The 17,650-nt window shown below is 36.2% G+C and overlaps 5 protein-coding genes across 5 annotated transcripts; 1 reads left to right on the top strand and 4 right to left on the bottom strand.

Annotated features, from left to right (window-relative positions):
* Positions 1 to 443: 443 nt before the first annotated feature.
* On the bottom strand, positions 444 to 2,031 carry LOC147519791 (uncharacterized). Its single transcript, XM_086591339.1, has 2 exons — positions 1,760 to 2,031; positions 444 to 1,525 (listed from the first exon to the last, which is right to left on the bottom strand). The coding sequence occupies exons 1-2, from the start codon at positions 1,923 to 1,925 to the stop codon at positions 708 to 710; spliced, it is 984 nt and encodes a 327-aa protein (XP_086447465.1). The 5' UTR covers positions 1,926 to 2,031; the 3' UTR covers positions 444 to 707.
* A 2,989-nt stretch (positions 2,032 to 5,020) lies between these two features.
* On the top strand, positions 5,021 to 6,892 carry LOC147519790 (clavaminate synthase-like protein At3g21360). The gene is made up of 3 exons (XM_086591338.1): positions 5,021 to 5,504; positions 5,595 to 5,848; positions 6,344 to 6,892. Exons 1-3 carry the CDS (start codon positions 5,397 to 5,399, stop codon positions 6,672 to 6,674), a joined length of 693 nt encoding a protein of 230 aa, XP_086447464.1. The 5' UTR covers positions 5,021 to 5,396; the 3' UTR covers positions 6,675 to 6,892.
* Positions 6,893 to 7,152: 260 nt separating this feature from the next.
* On the bottom strand, positions 7,153 to 8,856 carry LOC147519789 (uncharacterized). The gene is made up of 3 exons (XM_086591337.1): positions 7,912 to 8,856; positions 7,752 to 7,814; positions 7,153 to 7,667 (listed from the first exon to the last, which is right to left on the bottom strand). The coding sequence occupies exons 1-3, from the start codon at positions 8,362 to 8,364 to the stop codon at positions 7,290 to 7,292; spliced, it is 894 nt and encodes a 297-aa protein (XP_086447463.1). The 5' UTR covers positions 8,365 to 8,856; the 3' UTR covers positions 7,153 to 7,289.
* Positions 8,857 to 9,484: 628 nt separating this feature from the next.
* Positions 9,485 to 11,422, bottom strand: LOC147519788 (uncharacterized). The gene is made up of 2 exons (XM_086591336.1): positions 10,535 to 11,422; positions 9,485 to 10,409 (listed from the first exon to the last, which is right to left on the bottom strand). Exons 1-2 carry the CDS (start codon positions 10,535 to 10,537, stop codon positions 9,870 to 9,872), a joined length of 543 nt encoding a protein of 180 aa, XP_086447462.1. The 5' UTR covers positions 10,538 to 11,422; the 3' UTR covers positions 9,485 to 9,869.
* A 1,463-nt stretch (positions 11,423 to 12,885) lies between these two features.
* LOC147519787 (Translocon-associated protein (TRAP), alpha subunit) lies at positions 12,886 to 16,152 on the bottom strand. The gene is made up of 8 exons (XM_086591335.1): positions 15,959 to 16,152; positions 15,635 to 15,781; positions 15,495 to 15,545; positions 15,260 to 15,348; positions 14,170 to 14,247; positions 13,767 to 13,970; positions 13,431 to 13,502; positions 12,886 to 13,331 (listed from the first exon to the last, which is right to left on the bottom strand). Exons 1-8 carry the CDS (start codon positions 16,020 to 16,022, stop codon positions 13,281 to 13,283), a joined length of 756 nt encoding a protein of 251 aa, XP_086447461.1. The 5' UTR covers positions 16,023 to 16,152; the 3' UTR covers positions 12,886 to 13,280.
* Between the last annotated feature and the right edge of the window lie 1,498 nt (positions 16,153 to 17,650).

Below are 17,650 nucleotides of genomic sequence, written 5' to 3'. Positions count from 1 at the left end.
ATGGTAGTGGCAGCATTTGTTTTGATTTCGCGTCACCTTTGGTGGTGGTGGTGAGACCAGACCTAAGGACACTTTCTTGACTCGTTAATTTAGTAAGATACTTTTTTGGCTTTTTTTCAACAACACAACTTGCTCGGTAATGGCTGAAGGAATAGATTTTTGAAACACAAGTCTGATTTCAATCTTTATTTTTATAATAAAGCTTGCGTATGTACGCTCTACGTGCCATGCTCTTTTCTTTTTGGTTATGTACTTTTTGAAGGCTCTTTTAATGTGTAAAAAGTAAGTGATTAGCCCCTCAAGGTGAAGCATGCATGCATACGCTTCATTGGTATAATTTTAGTAAGTCAATTCTAGCTCTGCTTATAGCATGTAGGGATCTCCCTGTGTGAGCCCTTCGTGTGAGATGTGAGTTCATGTACTCTTGGCAGTTTCAGTGACAATTTAATTGGGAAGAAAATTATTCTTGGGCTATTTAGAATTAACATGACATTGTTACAATTTCAATTACATGACCCCAGGCTCACAATATAACAAGAACAATAGTAAATTTGGTATAGTACTAGTAGCATTGATAATGGATTGCATTTCCATGGAGACTTCATTTGCGAGGATGAAATAAGTATCATGTTCTTAATTATGCAACTTGCATCTGGGATTTTTGGACAACTGTTTATAGGAATAGGGGATAGGTAATGGTCTGGTGGTCAGCCCCCAAATGGGGATTTTGGAGGGAGAGCATTGAAAGGAGGCAGATTGGGCTTTGGAAAAGGTTTCTTGAAAATGAAAGGAGGCAGCGGGAGGGGTTTGAACTTGGGAATAGCGGGGAGAGGGGGCTTAGCGATAGGTGGTAGTGTAGGTAAACGTGGAAATGGTTTTTGATAGGTTGCAAAAACCTTAGGGAATGCAGGAAAAGGTTTTTTGGAGATAGGAGTCTTAGGGATAGGTGATAGTGTAGGTAAAGGAGAGGATGCTGGTGAAGGTGGAAATGGTTTTTTATAGATTGGAGAAACCTTAGGGAATGGAGGAAAAGGCTTTTTGAAGATAGGAGTCTTAGGGAAAGGTGGAGGAAGTGGTTTTGTGTATTTTGGGAGTGGTGGTGGAAATGGCTTCTTGTACTTTGGGAGGGATGGAGGAAGTGGCTTCTTGAATTTTGGGATGGGTGGTGGAAGAGGTTTTTTGAATTTTGGGAATGGTAGTGGTTTAATCTTTGGAAAGAAGGCGAAGGAGGTTGATGGGCATGTAATTGATGAGTAAAGCAGTTCACTGGCAGGAACTAATGTGAGTTTCCTGTTGTCCTTGGATTTGAAGATAATCTTTGAGGCCTCCAAGCCATTGTTGGTGGGGCAAGCTGCTTTTGGTTCACTTTGCAGCTGCGCATAGCATTCTTCATTCAACTGTCCATCATCTTTCGTGATTTCGCTTGGCAGGACAACTTTGAACTTTCCTTCTTCATCAAGCTCACCGACTCCTCTTGTCTTGAACTTCTCATCTGAATCCTTGCAAGATATGACTACACGAATCCCTGCACAAAGTAGTGAACAGATATGTGCATAAATTTCATTACCGAGTGATATTTTCTTCTATTCGAGCATAGTAGATTTCAGCATATTATTCTGAGAGAATAAGGCACAGCTAATAAAAGCTTCTACATTACTACTACAAATTTTTAAGATTTAGACAACTGTTTAAAATTAACCAAACACACTACTTATAGCTAAGCCGTATGATTTTATGTGCTCACTCGAGTATTATATACCTGAAAAAACTTGGCTATTTTTGAGATCATTTTCCTTGCAATCAGCACATTTTGTGGTACCAACGACCTCAACAAACTTATCATCGCAGTAGCAGAAGCCCGCAATTAATAGTAATGTAAATGAGAAGCCAAATAAAGCTCTCCTACTGAAGAGAAGAGCCCACATTGCGAAAAGCCAATGTTCTGTTACTAATAACTAATAAGAGAACTAGAGACAAGCTCAAGAGCTAAAGAAGGTTACAAGTAATTGGCTTCTTTCTGATACAACTTCTTTAGTCCTTTAGATCATATTTATATAAACACAGAAGTGGTTAAGGAGATAATAAAAACAGGAGTTCTTTAAGTATAAAGGTGATGGGGTCCCATGTTTATTGTGTGCACCGATTTTCTAGTTCTGAAGACATTTTCTCCATAAATTGAAGGGGTATATAGCTGTCTTTGGAAATTTGGAGAACTAATCGTATAGCAATATACCATGCACAACAAAACTGACATAGAAAGTCTCCTATAATTCATTTAAAGATTACAATCATCTCCAGATATGGTTACTGCGCCTTACTGGTAGTCTGGCACTCACTATTCACTAAGTCGCTAATGCATCACTTACTATGCGTTCCTAATTACGGTTCATCAAACTTGTGCTGATTAGCGAAGTAAGTGTCATTCAAACCATCTTTTCATGACGGATCATAATAGAAATGAGGGCTTGTATTATATTTTTTTCACAACAATAGTGCAGTTCATACTATTTACCTGACCCTATAAAAAAAAAAAAAAACTATTTGCATGAAGTGAAATGTTTTAAAATTAAACAACAAAGATTAGATGAGCCAGGTTCTTTGAGATGCTATACGCTTCTTTGTAAGACACCGGCATCGACAAATAAAAAGATGGCATTTGTGACATTTAGAAATAAGAGAAATGAAACTTTTTCACCATATGCATGTTGGAAACTCAGATCACGAGTCATTACCCAGTTAATTGTTGAGTAAAGTTCATGGCAAGTGATGCAACCAGAATTTTAGCCCAACCCAACATATAAAGGGCATGTCTTTGTGTGTCTCGCATGCTTAGCTCAGTGCCTGAACGCCAGTTGAACGTCAGAGATTTTCCTTGTTCAACTGACCATCTTTTTCTTATAAGTTGGAGTCTTGGAGAAAGTCCAAAAAAAAAAAAAACCTTGAATGTAACATGAGTCAGGAGTCAGTACCACAACGTGGACAATATGGTAGCGACTAGCGAGCAAACAGATTCTTAAATGCACAATTTTAACTTTCTTAAGCGGCCACTCAGTCCCACAACGTGGACAATATGGTAGCGAGCAAACAGATTCTTAAATGCACAATTTTAACTTTCTTAAGCGGCCAGCTTATCAATGATACGCTGGGCACGGGTTTGTTGATGCAAATATGCTATAACTTCTCCCAGATCATATTTAGGATGGAGTTCACATATTTGATATTTATACTGGAATGGTGAGCAAAAGGTAGAACAAATTCAGAACAAAAATGCTTTACAATTTCAACAATGCATTGACGAATGGCGACTACAGTAAAATTACTAACAGAAGAAAAGAAAAGAAAAAATTATAAGCAAATCTAAATAAATATTTTAATTTTACTTTTGATTTGGAATCCAACATGTATATAAATTATGTGCATATCTGACACTTTTGAAGAAAAGAAATATACGCAGATCCAATCTCAACCAACTTTTGGAAGCATTAAAATATTGATAACAAATCAAGATTGAAAGAAACAAAGTTCTTACCATAAAAAACAAAGAAACAGAAACAACGTTCAGCTGCATTGATTGAAGCGAGGTGAAAAATAAATAATCAAACTTGATATTTTACCATAAAAGTGACACATTTTTTATTCTTAAAAAATAAACAAATAAAAGAAGACCGTTCCAGAAAATCCCCATGCATCAACGAACAATAAAAACGTAACAAATGCGACCTTAGCAAAAATAATGGTAAACATGAAAATCTATTAATTGAAAAATACCACGAAAGAGGAAAAAATATATGAGAGGAGCATAGTAAAAAGGCAAGCATCAGAGTCATGGAAGTTAAATTGATGAACAACATGTCCTAGCTTAAAAAAGCTAAGCTTCATTTCTGTTCATTTTGATTTCGTCATTTGCTTGCCTATCCCTTTATTTCTCTCTCTGTGGATAACGAGGAATCATGTGGAAAAGATATTTTTACTGACGAGTTCTGATATCTCACATATATGCGTCGACAGTTAGGGTTAGAGTTGGGTTGGGTTTACTATCTATTTTGGATCATAATCTTTCAGCCCATTTCAAATCTACTCGTGGGCCGAGTTTTCGGTATCTTGGGTTTACTATCGCCCTTTCAATCTCATCCGACATAGAGTGTTTCATAGAACAACTTTCAACATTTTCTCTAGAGATAACAACTTTTAATAGAGATAACCTTTAAGGCAGTTTCAACTTCCAAGTTTCAACACTGCTAGTCTAGAGAATATATATCAGAAGAATATATAAATATGGAGAAGGCTATATGAATTCCACTAAATGCTCTATCACTAAATACAATAAATTAGAAAGTTAATTTTTTGTGGAGATTAATAGAAATTATTTACACAAAAAATTAATTTATTTGAAGATGTACAATTTCGTCAAAAATTATTTATAATGTTATGAAATTATCAAACGGTCTATTTATTTTTTTTAATTTCAGTATAATTTTTGACAAAACTAAATATATTCAATTGAACTGATTTTTTATAGAAACTACCATATGATGCATATCTCTATAAAAAAAATTAGCCTTAAATTCATCTTCAGAGTGGAATAACTTTGGAGTTGAGTTCATATAACCAACCCCACTATATATCTTGTTGTAGCTTCACTTTTCGTGCTCCTAGTCTAACCTTGAGAATCCATGCCATTAGAGTTTGAATCTGTAATTGCTGAGGAGAAAACCAGAAGGGCTAGCGTCATGTTGATTAGCAAATAATTACGTGACTATGTTCACGTGATCGCGTCACAATTTAACAACTAAAAGAAAATAAACATTAAAATTTCAGTACGACGCTTTCATGCTTCAGTGTTATTATTCTATTGTATGCATGCACCACATGGTGTTTTAGCCAAAAATCCAAAATAGATGTTACAAACTGACAAACCACGTGGTGTCTCAAAGGTGCGTGTCAGGCATTTTTCGACAGGTTGAAGTTCTCTTCGTTGCATCTTGATATTATATAGTTTGCGTGGCACTTTTGATAAAGTAATTGCCATGCGAGGCTCCATTAGTTAATTGATGGCGTGCTAGCTGACGATTTGCATAAGAAGTCACAGTTAACGCCTGTATATAGTAGGCTCATATAGTTAATGAAGATATGGAATAAAATTGAAATGGATAATTTTTTTGTTGAAATAAGCATTTCCAGAGGAGAAGGTGTTTGCTGGGGCAGTGCTGCCAAAAACACTCATTTCAATTGATACTTCAAGATCCAGTGTTGAAGATTTGGTTGTAGGAATTACTCAAAATAAAGATTGGTTATGTGCAACACTTGCGCAACACGGTGCAGTGCTGTTTCGAGGGTTCAATGTGGAAAGTGGTGGGGATTTTAGGCGTGTGGTTGAGGCATTTGGGTGGGACGAAATGGATTATGTAGGTGTAGCTCCAAGAGTCAAAGTGGATCACAGAGTTTACACTGCTAATGAAGCTCCACTCCATCTTTTTATTGATTTTCATCACGAGATGTCCTTGGTACTAATAACCATTTTGACCGCATAGTTAGTGTATTATTGTTGTTGTTTATCTTTTGTTTACTGAGTGTGCTTTATGTGGTGAATGCAGATGAAGAATCAACCATCCAAGATATTCTTTTGTTGTACCATACCTTCATCTGAAGGTGGCGAGACGTCCATTGCGAGGAGTTGGGTTTTGTTGCGAGAGATGGAGAAAAGGCTGCCGGAATTTATGGAGAAACTCGAAGGTGTTGGTTTTGTAGCAGAGTTGGTATTCCCGAAAGAAGACACTGATCAACTAGTTGTGGGGAATACTTTAGCATCTGTACTTGGAACCAATGACCTGGCCGAAGCTGAGGAACGGTAAGCACAGATTGCCGAAAATTTGAAATTTACACTCCTTTCATGGAAGATAGGCATAGCTTTCACTGCTTCCATATGCTCAGTTCGGCGTTAGATATAAGGATGGTATTTGAACTGAACGCTGCTTTCAGTTAAGTCATTTAGTTACACTTACGCAAACTATCTTCAGCTAACCATAACCAAGCCAGAGCAATTTTCAAGCCTTGGGCATGTATCTTTGAAATTTGACGGCAACACTCATATTGAAGATTAGGTGTGTGTATTTCAATGCAAATCAACTGTATATACTTAAGGAAGTCGCTCAAAGGAATCCCTTTATGGAGTAGATACTTCTTTCTAAAAAATTCTGTGTACAAATTTGCACAAGTTTCAGAGTTTTACATAGTCAAAACGGAATACCTAAATCTACATACCTAAGTCAGAGTTTCATGCATGTTTCAAAATATACATCCCTTATCCCCTGAATTTAATATTATCTCTTCTTGTTTCTTTAAGAGCGAAGGAAAAAATGGCATGCTCATCGATTGAACTAATGGAGAATGGAAGTACAAAGGTCACCTTTGGTCCCTTGGAACCCATTCGGACACTGCAAGGGAAGAGACTTTGGACATACAACATACGCGGATATGGCCAGAAACCGCAACTTGGAGACGGATCGCCAATACCCCCACAAGTAAGTGAAACATACATGAAGATCTTAAATGAGATTGGCGTGGATATAAGATGGCATAAGGGCGACGTGCTATTGGTGGACAATTTATCAACTATGCATGCTAGAAGACCTGGAAAACCTCCACGACAAATTCTAGTTTCTATATGCAAGTAGACTTGAGGATGAGGAGTTTCTTCTTTGTTAAAGTGACATGAGTAGCTTCTCCATGATATTTACATGCATTGTACTACCTAGTACTGTACCAGTTTAGGCATCAGAGTAGTCTTCTTTGTTAAAGACTACAAATGCTCTGTTCTTATTCTGGTTAAACTTTGAACTAGTCCAATCTGTTCTCCCTATTTATGCCAATTCACATCTCTAACTCTCTAAAATCTCTAATTTTGTTGAAGGCTATACTGTGCCAATTACGATTAATGCTACTGCTATGACATAATGCTAATTTAACCTTTTTCCTTTATTTACAATTTCAGTTCTAAAATCAAACTTCTTTCCCTCTCAAGGTGGGCTGTTATTACTAATTTACACTACCATTTTTTTTTTGGGGGTAAATTCTATATAATTACCACTACTAATATTTTTTGTTTGGGAAAGTTGGGGTGGGGTGGGGTGCAGCCCCCCTGGATCCTCCCCTGCATAGTAGTAATACTAGTAATAATTATTAATGACAATTACAATATAACAATTAGTAGTAGTTACCAAAATATATATAACAATAAGTAGTGTGGTGGTCTTACTGTACAACGAATTCTCTTGGATAGTTGGATGATCTTATTCTTCCAATTTCTTGCTCGAGTATGGCATCATCAACGCTTTCTCCAAATCAAGCGGAATAGTAAAATCATAATAAAAACTCTTCAACATTTTCTGTCCATCAGCCATTCCACTATTGGAGATTAGAGACAGTTGTTCATGACCCATTAAATCTATATGTTGCTCTTTATCTTCAACTTTTCCAGAGCCAATAGTTGTGATTCTCTCATTAATAGGTTTAGGCCCGAGTGTGAGTTCTAATGCTGCTCCTGGATCACCAATTTCTTCTGCCAATGTTTGCGTCCTCATCTTCTCCAGTTTTGTATCACACAAATCTTTGCACTTTTTGTTCATAACTATCACCTTGTCATGGTACACCTTTACCTTTCCAATTGCCTGATGAATCAAATTTACAAACTAATTTCATGGGAAAACAAACAAGTTAATGTAGGATACGTGCAGTTAAGATTCAAAACTCACCTCTTTTAGTTCTTCTTGTTGAGTGGACAACAAGTCTTCTTTCTTCAACCACAAGTCCTTGCTCTACATAGGGCAAAAACACGTCACACTTATGTAAGAGAAAATCTTAAAAAGAAGCATGAAATCATGAGAAAAAGAAAACCGCGCGTGTTGCTTATACCATCCTTCTCCTTTTGGTAGCAGTACTATATTCCTCGATAGATGATTCGGAAATAGAATCTGAAACGCCAAGCGATAAGGAGAGAGAAATTCCAGCGCGTACTGAAGGTTCCATCTTCACCGCGACGTTATCTGTTAAAAGGGTTTCAGGCCTTGAAGTAAAATTATCTAACATAACTCCAACACTGTTATTTTCTTTTACAGTACTACAATAGGGAATAGCAACATGAGGAGGAGTAACATCAGCAGAACGTCTTCTCTTACGACCCCATTGAGTTGACGAGAAAGGGGAGATCGATGAGCAACCAAGAGCTTGCAGCTGAACAAGTGCTTCAGCAGCATCTAGTTCAGTTTCGGCGAAATCTTCCATAGAGAAGTTGTAATTGAAAACTTGCTTGCTGCTACTAGCTTTCAACATTACTGCTTTTCTACCAGAGTTTAGCCCAGAATTCATTGCTAGTGGTGAAAAAAATACACAGCAAAAGAATTTGAGAAAGATTATATAAGAAAAAAAAAAAAAAGAGGAATCTGAAAGAGATGATGAGAGCAATGAGTATTGTGTTGGAACTTGGAAGGGAATGTTATTTAGGAAAAGGTTTGTATGTCTCTGCCAACGTGTCACTGCCAAGTAGATGGGAGTATCGCACAACTTTCTACTGTCACACTGGGGAGAAGAGTCTTTCTGTAGGGGTACAACCGTACTACTATTTCAGTACTTCCTCACGGGCCGGGCCTTGGCAAATAAAGTGACAGTAGGAATCAGGATTGTACAGGAAGACCTTTTCTTTGGTAATTTGGTGTCTAGGCGTCGTCAATGCCTGCATCTGAGTAGAAAAAGGATAGTTTAGCAAACCGTCTAGCTAGATTTAAAGACTTGACATCCATTCTATATGGAATTTAGATGCTTTACTTGTACATCAAACTCCCAATTATGCCGTTTTCTCACCTTATCTATCAAAGCTTTTTTGGATGATCACCAATCTTCGCAATATATAAATGGATTAGTTACATATAAGGATTCGCACCCCTGAATTTTTTTTCCATTTTTTACAAAAGCTCCACTACCGCACCCCTATTCAATTACTAGGTTGCATACACCCTTTATACGGGAGTTGGCCACGTCTAGCAAACTTGCATGATCAGAATTAGCCCAAATCAAAATCGAACACTGATATTGGTAAAACGGGCATAAGACCTATGTGCCACACCAAACCAATGGCACACATCATATGTGGTTTCTCAAAAAGAGCGCCAGACAAGTTAACAACCTCCATCAACTTTATGGCAAACCACCAATTTGGGTTGTGAAAAGGCCCAAAACAAGGCACTTACAGATAAAGCCCTATGCCTGTGTCGTAGTGGGTCTTCATTTAATTTAGCCATGATTAGGCCTAAACACAAGACCGTTTATGAAATTTTGAATTTTTATCATTTGTTTAAAAATTTTGGTTTGCATTTCTTACTATGTTATTCTTTTGTTCTATAAGTGGTGCTTTTTCAGTTTTTTGCTTTGCATACTAATACATTACCTTGATTTGGCAAACTCCTTACACAAAAAAGTTAAAACTAGAAGAGAAAGCGGAAATAGGACACATTCTGGATATAAACAGCTGTTACTTTCTAAAAGGCCAATTAATTACAATAGCTCCTAATAATACGAATATCTCGCAAAATCACTCCCTCTCTTAACTAACTCTCAAATGGTCAATGAATTAAACTTCCGAGAATTCTACAACTTCTCAAATTCTAACCCTACTTAATCGCTTTCCACTAAAACCTTACACAGTCACACCAATGATAAGTGACTGGAATTATCATAGAATTATAAAATAATAAAAATGCCTTGAATTATCTACACTGGCAGTAGTATTGGAGCTTACGCTGTCATCATCATCAGATGCACTGAAAAATTACCCAAAAAATGATAAAAAAATAAAATAATGAAAGGGATAATTATCGTCATAGATACCGTGGTTGCCTGCCAAAGGACTCATTTTTCATCTCCTTCCTCCTTTTTCTTGCTTGAGCTGAAACATTTGCTTTCTCATTCAAATCAAACGGCATAGAAACAGAATTATTCAATCTCATAATCTCCTCTGCTCTAGAAAACATCTCCGTTTGCACATTCACCATCTGATTCTCAATGTACGGTAGAGATTCATGGCACATCAAATCTCTATGTACTTCTCTTGTACTCAAGTCAATACTTGGTCTCTTTTTTTCTACTACCTTATCTCCAACTTCTCTTGAACCAATGGTTGTAACGTTTGCTGGGCCAAGACCAAGAGTTAGTTCTGTTGTTACACCTGAATCATCATCAAGTGCAATCTTTTGCTGCCTTCTTTCTTCAAGTTTCCTCATCTGCAACTCTTTATACATCTTGTTCTCTGCTTTTAACTTTTCACGACGAGCCTGAGCTTCCTTATATTCCTGTTGAAGTTGTCCTTGCTCTAAAGATAACATTGCAATAGAGTTTTTCAATGCTGCAGCTTGATTACCCTACATAGAAAAAAGTTTTAGAATTAAAGTTCGATCAAGAAAACCCTAAAAGCATGAAATTGAAGAAACACAATAGCTTAAAATTACTAAAAAAGTAAAACCAGGAAAGGGAAAGAGATTAATACCATTATCTTGTTTTTGGTAGATTTTCTGATACAAGAAGATTTTGAGAGATAATCTGGTTGACTGAGAGATACAAAGAGAGATGCTGTTCCATCTTCACCGCCACGTTATCGTTACTGTTTACCCGAAGAACAGGTGGTGAAGGGGGTTTTTCAATCTTTACCTTGAAAGATTTTCTTTCAAACTGTTTCTTCGTCTCAAAATCTTTGTTTGGAAACGAAAGTGGAGAAGTAGGACTTGAAATATTTTCCTTCTTGACGTCTTCATTATTGTTACAAGAAGGTTGAGGATCCGGAGTTGGAGATGAAGGTGGAGTAACGTCAGCAGATCGTTTTCTTTTACGTCCCCATCTAGTTGAAAATTTTGGATCGAAAAGCCGAGGAGGATAATCAAGTTGAAGTAAAGCTTCAGCAAGTTCTACTTCAACTCCACTGAACTCTTCCTTTGAATAATTGTAATTGAATACCTCTTTGCTTGATAATTTCTCTCCTGTAGAATTTTTACAAATAGTTTCCTGAAGAGAAGCCATTGTTTAATGGTAGAACAAAGGCAGAGATTGAATTGAAGGAAGATGAGAAGCAAGAATTTAAGGAAGAGGCTAAAAATAAAGGATTATATTGTTGTTGGAAGGGAATGAGGAGAGTGGCGTTGTATTTGTATAGCTTGCACAAGGGTTTTGCTATTTTTATGCACTCCTTAAATAAAGGAAATCTATGGGAGTACATGGGTTTGTGACACGTGTTAGTTGGTAAGTAAGATGAAACTCTTTAGGGTTTATTGAACACTCTTTTTAGGAAGCACGAAGAACTGCTGCCGAAGGAAAATAGAATGTGGGGACGTGAGTGGGAGCACCGTATTTTCTCCCATGTTCAACTTTTCTCTTTTCACTTATCAATCAATCAAGCGGCACCTTAAAAAGGATATACTGAATGCCCTGATTAGAAATGACACTCAAAGGGAAACATAAATAACTGTGCGTCCAAGTTTCCTTAAAAAGTAACTGCAGGTCGTTTGATTTTTTATATACTTTTATGTTTCTTTTGCTGATTGCAAAAAAGATAAAAAGAAAAGTGATTAGTGTGAAATTAGGTCGCTAGTTTTCGATAATAGTGAAGATTGATGGCTGAATTTGTAATGAAATTCCATTTTATCTATCCCAACAATTTCAGGCACCCGATTGCTGATGTGTTTTATTTTATGCTTATTTATTTTTTGTCTTCATCTAACATAGTGATTGACATAGTGATGTGGCAGATGATACATATTATATATTATCATGATATATAACGTATATATGACATATATACGTGTAGCACAATGATACAAGACATGTATCATCTGTCACATAACTGTGTTGGAATGGAATAGGCCGGATAGGTAAAATGAGCCCGATAGGTAAGTCTAAAGTGGTTTGCATTCTAATAAAAATAAATGGGGTAAAATGAAATATTTTAACAAATTCATAGGCTTAAATGGTAGTATTGCATAAATTTACTGTTTGTTTGAGCTGTTGTTGGACGCTTTTATCCAGAACAATCTTTTTTTTTTTTTTAAAAGAACAATCTTAGAAACACTGAAGTTCTATCACTTCTATGTGATAAAACAACCAATTTTTGATTGCCAAGTAACTGAGCACCCAACCACAAGATGACCAGGTATGGCGGCTGAAAGCCTGAAACCATCGAAATCGGTAAAATAACATTTGATTAATTTTAGAAAACAAGTTAAGCTCGGATGTCCCCTGCACGGCTACACTACAGCCCATTGCGATATTTCGACTCACAATAGAAGGGGACATAAAATAAAAAACTAACGAATAAGTTGAACATATTTTGCTGAAAATACAAATGATGCATTACTCTTTACAGACCACAGATTGGACCTAAAGCACTTATAAGGGTACGCAAAGCGTGCAGCCAATTGTTCAGGCTTGATCTTGAGAGGATGAGAAAGAAGAACGCCCTGTCCTTGCTATAAACAGCTGTTTTGCAGGTAACTCCTGCTAAAGTGTTGGTTTTTTCATGCTAACTTGTACATGTTAGACGGAATATCCATTCTTGACTCCCTACTAAAACAGGGGTAAGATTGTCGTTGGCTAGTGTATCCCAAGAATTTACGGAAACAAGCACGCCGCATTGCACATAAAGAGTCCATTCAATTTTCAGTTGTAGGTCTTCGAAGAATTTGTAAACTATTACTGTTGCTAAAATCTCAAATTTTTTGCACTTCCGTTGGTTAAAAGGTCAGAACTGGAGGGTTTATGTAAGTAGAAAGTATCATGGCATTAGATCCTTGCAAAATTACAAGAAGCAGGTTCTGTTATCTGCATACATTACCTTATGTACACACTGAATTAAAGTAAAACGCGATACCATTTTTAGTGAGAATTCATTGTAAGCTTACAATTTAGGACATCACAAACTGAATGCTTCAAAATAGCAAACTGAAGTTTGCGAGGAGTGGAAAGAAAATCATTTAAATGGGAAAGATAAAAGACCTTACTAAAAATCTATCAACAAAACTGTAGTTTTTGCCACAAAATTTGGGTCATTCGCAAGCGAAGCTCAACTAAAACAGCACTAGAAGCTCTAATAAAACGAAAACATACTAGAAAAAGAGGAGTATGCCTTTTCTGGTACACACTAAACTATCAGCTATGGGCCTTTCCAAGGAGCCTCAAATCCATAATGTCAATAGCAGATCTCACTTCCCTGTAGGTCCTCTAAGCTAAAAGCACGGAGAAGTCCACTACTTTTTCTTTTTCAGCTTGTTCGACGCTGCTTGAGCATATGCAGTCCCCTGATCATAGTGAAGAAAGAATTACCATTACTCACATTGCAAGATGAGGATGCACAAAAAAGACCTTTTTTTACTGAACACATGTACACAAAATTTTACCTGCAACCATTCATCCATGGAGGCATCAGTAGTTCCAGTGCCAACTTCCACTTTTGGTGACCTCTTTGTTTTCTAGGCGAGCAGACAAACAAAAATCAGTTAATCATGAATGTTACAGCAATAAGATATTTACTCTGATGGAGACATTTCATATATTACTAATTCTCATCATTAATGGAATCTTTGCACCCACTTCAAATTTTTATATACGATAAAGTGATTCAAAGACAAACAGCATAAAACATTTTGACAATTTTCCCATTGCATGAACTAGGTTTCATTTTACACTTGACAATTATTTCAGTAACTTGGATTTTGCAGACATAATTTACTTACCTTGGAAAGGTTTTGTATTTGGCCATATATCCACAACCCACCGAGGCCAAGAAGCGCAACACCAAGGGTAAAAAGAAAAACAGACTCGATGCTGATAAAACCACTAGCCTCAACAACTTCAATCGTGCCATTATAGAAAACGCTCTGGTGCGGAGTCTGGTCTATTTCATAAATGATTGTCCCCACAAGATCAAAGGTTCCAGGCTGCAATAGTAAAAGAGAATTAGATGCAAGAACAAAGCAAAAACTCCCTAGTTCTTTCGATGGCGATTAACTGATCATGCATCAAATGCAGAACCAGAACAAACAAGCCATAACTACAATTAAGTTAGATTGCACCTCTTCAGTAAACAAAAAAGGTTAACTGCATATATTTGATAAAAAAGAGGGAGAGAAAGCAGACCTGCAAAAATTTGCTAACACCAAAGATGTATGGGAAAGTTGCCTGCGCTGATAACGGCACTGTTGCATTGTTAAACTCCTACAGTTCCAATAACGACAAATCAAGTTTTCCATTATTTGTAGCTGAAAGAGAAGACCACAAGAAAACCTAAAACTATCCGAGTGTCACACAAATAGAACTTGTTAAGTTGATAGCATCAAAAAGAATATTGACTTGGCCTCAATTTGGCACATCAAATAGCCACACTTAAACCAATCATCATCAGCTAAATATTAACCCAATCTACTAGGATTGATGTGGACAATCAATTATCTATCAAACTTCAGTTTGAACCACAGTTATACTCGAAGTTCATTAATACAATACAACAAGACATATGAAACTGAAAAACATAATGCCTTTGCATCAGATTATTGTTGCATATGCATTTCTCGTAGCTTCTATCCAGATATCATGATAAATAGAAAATCCATCAAATAGACACAAGACGAATATATCATAAAAAAAACTTTTTTTTGAATGACATAATTCTTACTAATTGTAGCATACATTGCGTGTTGTTTGTATCATCATATCATTTTTACAATTAAAAAAAACAAATAAATAAACTAACTGATATCAGTCAAAAGATAGAAAACTAACGAGAAAGAAAATCTTCAAGATCAGGAGGAAAAACAAACAAGAAGACAAACCAAAACAAAGTTAATCTTATTATCCAAAAAAAAATCTTCATCAGTTTTTTCTACTAGTTTTGTTTAGTCACAGACCACAGTAAGACTGTAAAAGTTTAGCTATGGATATATTTCAATATTTTAGAAGCTGGATTTTACTTGACCTAATAAAAATGAAAAAAAACGCCTTACAGAAAAGTTTCTAATTCAGTTTTAAGATTTTATCCAACACTCTACTCAGCCCCAAAGGTGATATCATCACCACCACCTCCAAGAGTACACATCAAGCCATCAAGGTTTAATAGATTCAAATTGCTATCTTCAAAATTTACCACGCACAAAACTAATACTACGCAGTAATACAAGACAAAACAAAGTTGATCCAGATATGCAAAATCAAGATACTAAACATAGATTACCTGCACAGTAAGATTCTGGACCAAGAGACGATGATCAAAAGGAAGATGGAGACTGGCCTTAATAGCAATGACATTCACAGTGGATTCCCCTACAAAGCCATCCAAATCGTTAAATCAATGCAGTTACTAAACGGGAATTTTTTATTACCAAATGCAAACTATAGATAATGAAGTTGAACTACATTCAATTATTAACAATAGCAAAGCAGATCAATATTGCCAATAGACGATTTACCCTCATTATTCAGTCCAACGAGTAGCTCAGCCTCTTCTCCTGCAGGTACAACTGCACGAAAATTACAAAACATAATTAGACAGTCGAAATCAATAACAAGATCAAACAACGAATAATTTATTTAGATTAAAACTTCTTACTCCTTGCAGAATTTTTGGGGAAAACAGTAACAGTATCAATTCCAGGCGCAGGAGTGAAATCAGCAAAATCTTGAACCCCATCATCAACAATTCCAAGCTCACCACTTCCTTCTGATTCCGACTCAGAATCAGATTCACACCTAACAACTGTTGACCCAAAATAATAATACAATCCTCGTAATTAACGTTTGATATAAAACACTGATCTGATCTCCTAACGAAGCCATAAAAGTAATTGATTGGATTAATAATGAATCTGATGTGTTACGAAAGATCTAGATCTAATGATGGAGAATGTTTACAAATGAAGAAATAAAAACATACCTTGAAGGAAAGGAGAAGCGAGGAGAAGAAGAGCGAGGAAGAAAAGCCTAATCGACATCGCCATTGAAGAAGAAGAAGGCTTTTGTTTTGCTTTGTTTTGAGATTGGAAAAAAAAAATGAATGTTTTGTAGTAATTTTTTTGAGGTTGGGTCTGAAAATAAGAAAAATGGATATTTTAGGACTGAAAGAGTGATAGGAGCGAGATTAGTTTGAGATTTTGAGGTATGCCAATTGCCAACTCGTTAAAGAGTTGCACTGTGCTACCCTGGGTGGGTTGGATTCTCGAGTTAAAAATTATAAATAATGGTCATCGACTTTGTTAAGTCAGGATGATTCTTGCTAAACCTTTTGCAAGGCTTGGAATAACTGCTAAACCTTTTAGGTTTTTGATATGTGGCTACAAGATGATTCTTGTAAACCTGTTATAGCCAAGGTTTGGAATGAACATGTTTCTTGCGATAAACATAATTACTATATCTTTAACAATAGAAATAATGATTATAATTATAATTATAATAATAGGGATAGGAATAGAAATATTTTGCCTATAGCTGTATATAATAATGTGATTACTTCTGTTTCACATGCTTCTAATTCAAATAATCATAGTTGTAATACTAACAATGTTTGTGATAATGACAATAACCACCATGTTGTTAACAATGGTGATTTTGCTAGTGATCATGGTAATGCTCTCCTACATGATACTAGGCCTTTTTGCCACAATAGCAGACCTGTTGGTCTTGATGGGTTTATTGATATAAATCTTGATCTGGCTGTCATAAAAAAACTGGAGAAAACCAGAAACAGACTTGGAAAATAGAATAAGGAGTGCTTTGGCAACATTTTCACTAACATAAAAATGATTCAAACAGAGCTAGAAAATGTCTCTATGGTGCAACCTTTTTCAGAGAATGACTATAAAAAGCCTTTGCTTCTTAAATATCAACTTTCTGAATGGATGGAAAGAGAAGAAATGTACTGGAAGAATAAGTCCAACATGCATTGGTTGAAGGAGGGGGGAAGAATACGAAGTTCTTCCACCTATCTACCATATACCGAAGAAGGAAAAAACCAAGTGGACAGGATTAAGGATGACAATGGAACTTGGCAGGCTGGCAGAAACAATGTGGGCAAGACCATTAATACTTATTTCAACTCTTTGTTTGCCTCTTATCAACCTAAGAGAGATCCTGACATTTTAAGCCTTTTTAAATCTTGTATTACTAATAGAGAAAATGATATTCTCACTATGGTGCCTTCTTTTAATGATATTTGGAGTGTGGTCAAGAGCATGGGTAGTCTTAAAGCTCCTGGACCAGATGGGTTCTAGGGAGTTTTCTACCAAAAGTGCTCGGACATAGTGAGGGACTCCATCTCTAATGGGGTCCAACACTTCTTCACCTATGGTGTCTTACATCCTAAGATAAATGAGACATTCATTGCTCTAATACCCAAAGTCACTAACCCTGAACACCTCTCAAAGTTCAGACCAATAAGCTTGTGTAATTTTACCTATAAGATCATCTCCAAGATTTTAGCAAATATGTTAAAACAACACCTCCACAAGATAGTTTCTCCTTTCCAAGGGGCTTTTATTAAAGGAAGAAGCATTGGTGATAATGTGGGTCTAGCAAGTGAAGTTTTTCACATAATGGATAAAATGAAAAAGAACGAGCAAGGTTGGTTGGC

Source organism: Coptis chinensis, chromosome 2 (genome assembly GCF_015680905.1).
Source record: "Coptis chinensis isolate HL-2020 chromosome 2, ASM1568090v1, whole genome shotgun sequence".
NCBI lineage: Eukaryota > Viridiplantae > Streptophyta > Magnoliopsida > Ranunculales > Ranunculaceae > Coptis > Coptis chinensis.
Note: the sequence above shows the minus strand (reverse complement) of the source record. Positions and strands in the feature narration are given on the sequence as shown.